At 51.1% G+C, this 5483-nt stretch overlaps 1 protein-coding gene across 1 annotated transcript; it reads left to right on the top strand.

Annotated features, from left to right (window-relative positions):
• Positions 1-3007: 3007 nt before the first annotated feature.
• Positions 3008-4924, top strand: LOC125413717 (olfactory receptor 287). The gene has a single exon (XM_048455347.3). The coding sequence runs from the start codon at positions 3133-3135 to the stop codon at positions 4084-4086; it is 954 nt and encodes a 317-aa protein (XP_048311304.3). The 5' UTR covers positions 3008-3132; the 3' UTR covers positions 4087-4924.
• The last annotated feature ends 559 nt before the right edge of the window (positions 4925-5483 follow it).

The raw sequence follows: 5483 nt of genomic DNA, 5'->3' as shown, positions 1-5483 counted from the left end.
AAAACTTGTCTGGACTGCTGCGTGTTGCAACAGCCTTTCTAGAAGGTTGTAGGGGTGCTAGAAGAGGGACAACTCACAAGTTGTTTCCCAGCCTGCATGGGTATGCAAGATGTCACTGCCCTGCTTACACAGAGGAAACTGAGGCACAGAAAATCTTCCAGTGGCACCCAGAATCTGGTGGGCAGGTAAACTGCACCCTATGTGCATAGATCTGGCCACTGCTCCACAGATGTGTGGGCACCTGGCCTGGATTTCAGTGCCAGCAGAGAGCCAATGTGGGCGAGAAGTGTGGTACAGCCCAAGGGTAGGAGTCCACCCTCGGGGTTCCTCTAAGCCTCCAGGGCCTGGCTCTTGCCAGCTATGTAATTGGCAAACGTGTCCTCACAGGCCTGAATTGGGGAGATGCAGAAATAGCCTAGCTCAGGAAACTCCTTCTGCCAGGGCCAGGGCTGGCCTGGCTCTTACGGGCAGGTAGCAGTACCTGCCACCTCATCAGATGCTTTTGTTGGCTGGGCTGGAGAGGATCACAGCAGCCTCTGCGTGGGTTCTGGCTGACTGCTGGAAGAGCTTGGTACAGACAGTATCTGCTCAGTCCTGGTCCCTGGAAGTGCTATGTGGCTGCTGTTTGAAGTGAGGCTGGAACCCACGGAGCAGAGCATCAAGGCTTAGCTGCTCCCTCTCATGGTCCTTCATGTACCAGGTCTGACCTGAGTGGAGCTAGGAGTGGTCACTCTCCAGTGACCATAGCCAGGACTGCTTGAGCAGGGTAGTCTTGTGCCCCTGCGGCTAGGCAGTCTGCCAAAGGTTATACTCAAATGCCAAGTAGGGAGTACATCCCAGTATCTTCATTGGTAGGCCAAATCTGCTGTTGGTCACAGCAATGGGTGACCAAGACAGAAGGAGGAATTTAACTGCTCCTTAGATGTCCAGACTGGCTTGTGACAATAGCAGGTGAGCAGCAGTGTTGAGCTTACAGGAAATCCCAGTACAAGTCAGAGGTCAGCTAGGCTGGAACTGCTCTCTGTGCCCTTGGCCTGGGTGTATTTGTGCCCAGACTGTTTGGCATTGCTAATGCTGACCTTTCTATACTCCAGGATTGGGGGGCATGCTGAAGACCTGGCTGACTGATCCTGCATCTCTTACTTCCATAGGGGCTGAGGCCATCCTTGAGCTAACTTGAACAAGGGAGTTCTTATGCGTGCAGGCCCATCCCTGACCCCTCAGGAATCAGGCCACTTTAGTGTATATGGGTAGTCATATTACCTCTGGCCCACATGCACTGTGCATTAGGTGATGGCCCCCACTCTGGCTGGGGACCAAGATCTGCAGCTTCAAACTTGTCTTCTGAGCCTCAGGGAACACCTACCAGCTGCAGCTGTGTCGGATGATGACTGGGCTGACTCTAAAATCTGGGTGTCCTTCTGGCACAGGTAAGTAACCCTCCCTCATCAACATGTGGCTCTAGGGTGGGAGGGAAAGGAGGAGACCTGAGACCTATTGTTATATGAAGGATATAGGAAGAAATAGGAGGCTGTAGTGCAATGTCACACTGAAGAGTGTCACCTTCAGGTGGAGCAGGGGTTGTCAGTGTCTTTTTTTTTTTTTGCCCTTGCATTATGATTGGTAACTGTGAAAAACATTTTTCTAAATGAGAAGCTTGTATGAGTTTGGACTAAGAGAGGATGACAGTGTCATGGAGGTCAAGGCTGCCTCCCGGAGCAGGTCAGATGCCACTGGCAGGATGGAGGTACCCGTGGACCTGCTGGAGTCTTGTTCAGGGAGGCAACTGGGAATTCTCTCAAATTAAGCATCTGGAACAGGCCTAAGGTAGTCCATGCTGTTTTGGTTGCAGACTTGGACTGATTAAGGACAGCTGTGAATCTGGGGACAGGACTGCAGGCAAGGCACCCAAGGCACCTTCAGGTCTTCTGGGTGAGGGACTGCTGGTTTGTGAACAGTAAGAGGTTAAGTACTGGGATGTAGAGCGCGGTGGTCCAGGAGGTGGGGCAGAGGTCAGAAGGGCAGCTTAGGTAAATGCATGTGAGTGTGCTTGTCTGTATAGTGTGCGTTTGTGAATGGCTAGGATGGGGGAGAAATGCCAGGAAGATGCCTCTGGGCTCTGTGCCAGAAGATCGGTCAGCCCGGGAACAACTGGCTCTGGGAAGGAGTTAGGGGAATGTGCTGATCCCCTGGGATTTTTGGGCTGCAGGACCCATTAAACACCCATTTTACCCACCAGCACGTATCCACGCACACTGTAGCACCCAGGTCCTACCCAGGTCCTACCCAGGTCCTACCCAGGTCCTACCCATCAGCTTCTGGCTAGGAGAGGTGAGAGTGACAGGTCAAAAATGATTTATTTATGTTATTCATTTAAGTGTGTGTGTGTGTGTGTGTGTGTGTGTTTATGTGTGTGTTTATGCGTGTGTGTATGTGTGTTCATGAGTCAGTTTTCTCGTTCCACCATGTGGGTCCTGGTGATTGAACTCATGTCGTCAGGCTTGGCAGCAGGTGCCTGTACCCACTGAGCCATTTCCCAGGCTCAGAGTGACAGCCCTTTAAATACAAATTTTGGAAAACCTTTCTCAGCTAACAGTTTGAGGTTGGAGCCTGAAGCAAGGAGGAGCTAGAGGAGAAGGAGGAAAAGAAGAGGAGACGGTTGTTTATGGGCTCTACTACTGAAGGTGCTGTTCTCTGTACGGGGCATTTCCACGGTGCTGTAGGTGCGGTGCTGTAGGTGCGTTCTCCAGGGGCCTCGTCTGTTGGATGGAAACGCTGAAGATCCAGGCATTCACGACTTCACTTTTGGAAACCCAGTAGTTCTTGTCTTTTTTAGGTTCCTTGACTCTGGACTTAGGGCTTCTCTTCCTCAAGTGACAAACACTGTAGGGTAAGGACACGGGGTCCCCTTCTCCCCTAGGGGACAGACAATGGGCAGATGGCACACACACCTGACTGAGTGGCTTCCTGCCGCATGGACATGGCTTCTGCTGCCTACCCAGTTACTCCTAAGGTGGAACTGGGCTTGCCTGGGTCCTGGGATTGTAGGACAAGGTGAGTAGACTCCACAGAGAACAGAAAAGAGCCAGTCCCCTCACTTCCTGAGCCCTCTTCTTGTCAGCTTGGTAGTTCATGTCCCCCAAATACTCAATGGCTTGGGGCACTGGCCAGAACCTGTCCACACCGGGACCATTCATCTTGCTGGGCTTTCCCGGGCCACGGAGCCTGCGTGCTGGACTCTTCCTCCTTTTCCTGGTCATGTATCTGCTCACAGTAGCTGGAAATCTAGCCATCATCTCCCTGGTAGGGGCCCACAGATGCCTGCAGACACCCATGTACTTCTTCCTCTGCAACCTCTCCTTCCTGGAGATCTGGTTCACCACAGCCTGTGTGCCCAAGACCCTGGCCACCTTTGCTCCCCCGGGTGGAGCCATCTCCTTGGCTGGCTGTGCCACGCAGATGTACTTCGTCTTTTCGCTGGGCTGCACTGAGTACTTCCTGCTGGCTGTGATGGCTTATGACCGCTATTTGGCCATCTGCCTGCCCCTACGTTATGGTGGCATCATGACACCCGGGCTGGCGACACGATTGGCCCTTGGATCCTGGCTGTGTGGCTTTTCTGCCATCACGGTGCCTGCTGCCCTCATCGCCCGCCTCTCCTTCTGTGGCTCACGGGTCATCAACCATTTTTTCTGTGACATCGCACCCTGGATAGTGCTGTCCTGCACCGACACGCAGGTGGTGGAGCTGGTGTCCTTCGGTATTTCCTTCTGTGTCATTCTGGGCTCGTGTGGTATCACGCTGGTCTCCTATGCCTACATCATCACTACCATCATCAAGATTCCCTCTGCTCAGGGTCGGCGCCGTGCCTTCTCCACCTGCTCCTCCCACCTTACAGTGGTCCTGATTTGGTATGGCTCCACTATCTTCTTGCATGTGAGGACCTCGGTAGAGAGCTCCTTGGACCTCACCAAGGCCATCACAGTGCTCAACACCATTGTCACACCAGTGTTGAACCCTTTCATATACACCCTGAGGAACAAGGATGTGAAGGAGGCTCTGCGCAGGACAGTGAAGGGAAAGTAAGCCCCTTCCCACGTGCGTCTCCCCTCAGAGGCTGCTCTGCAGGACTGGCCTCGGCTGCCCTGTGGGCCTGTGCCAGTGTTCAACACTCTTCTCTGTATGGCTCAGAACAACACCCACCCTAGTTTCTGCTTTCATGACATTGTCTTGTAATGTTTGCTGTCCCCTCTGGTTTTAGGAAGATTCTGGAAAGGAAACAGGGTGCTGGGTCCCTAGGAGTTCCCTTCCAAGGGATTAAATATTGGATGCTATGCACCAGTTCTGGCCAGACCCTCTACTAGGTCTGCATCTTGGTCCAATAGGCTCTTTACCACCCTACAAATGTCACCCAGCCATACTTGGATTCTCCAAAAAGGATATGCTAGGCTATCAGGAGTCCATGAAGACAGAGGTTAACCATGGTGGCAAAGTGAACAAAAACAAAAATAAAAAACAAAAACTAAGCACAGATGACTCAGAGGAAGTTGGCATCGTTCAAGGGCTCTGTGGGGTCACACTAGGGTCTCAGAGCACGTCCACCACACTTCATACCTTTCTGGGTCTTTAGCTGTTGGAAGTGGAGGTACAGGAAGGGGTCAGAGGGTCATGGGGCCATGGACGCCCGAGTAGTTTCAGGTTCTGCTTGGAATTGGGAAAGGAACTGCGGTAATTCTCTAGTACATTGGTACTTACTCTTGGAGCAGCATGAAAGGGATCTGTCACATCACTATTCTGAACCCGCGTCTCCATTCATTGATGGGACCATGACAGTACTGTCTCAAGGAAGCCTTGTGAGTATGAATGACTTAGTGTGTCCAGAGTGCTTAGAGCAGGGGCCAGAAAATGCCATTAATATTGTTTCATAATTTATTAGATAAATCAATATAGACTGTTCTGTCTGTTTGTTTGGAGATATTGACTCATGTGTCTCAGCTGACTTTAAACTAGCTATGTAATGTAGCAGGAGACTGCTCATTCATTCCTGGCTGCCCAGACCCGAATAACCACACAGAAACTATATTAATTACAACACTGCTTAGCCTATTAGCTCAGGCTTCTTATTAACCAGCGATTACATCTTAAATTAACCCATTTCTATTAATCTATGTATTGGTTCGAGGCTGTGGCTTACTGGTAAGGATTCAGCATCTGTCTCTTTCTGTAGCTACATGGTATCTCCTTGACTCTGCCTACTTTATCTAGCTCTTCCAGCCTGGCTATATTCCGCCCTGCTATAGGCTGAAGCAGCTTCTTTATTAACCAATGGTAATAAAACATTTAAAACATTAATAGCATACAGAGGGGAATCCCACAGCAGTATAACTGAGGATGACCTTGAACTTCTGAACCTCCTAACTCCACCTCCGAAATGCTGTGATTACAGGCGTGTACCACCAACCCTCAGTTTTCTGGGGCTGGGA

The sequence above is a fragment of the Myodes glareolus genome, chromosome 7, assembly GCF_982192425.1.
Source record: "Myodes glareolus chromosome 7, mMyoGla1.1, whole genome shotgun sequence".
Lineage (NCBI taxonomy): Eukaryota > Metazoa > Chordata > Mammalia > Rodentia > Cricetidae > Myodes > Myodes glareolus.
Note: the sequence above shows the minus strand (reverse complement) of the source record. Positions and strands in the feature narration are given on the sequence as shown.

What these genes read in the sequence shown, in the direction of transcription:
- LOC125413717 (XM_048455347.3), top strand. Translation starts at nt 3,133, where the DNA reads ATGTCCCCCAAATACTCAATGGCTTGGGGCACTGGCCAGAACCTGTCC.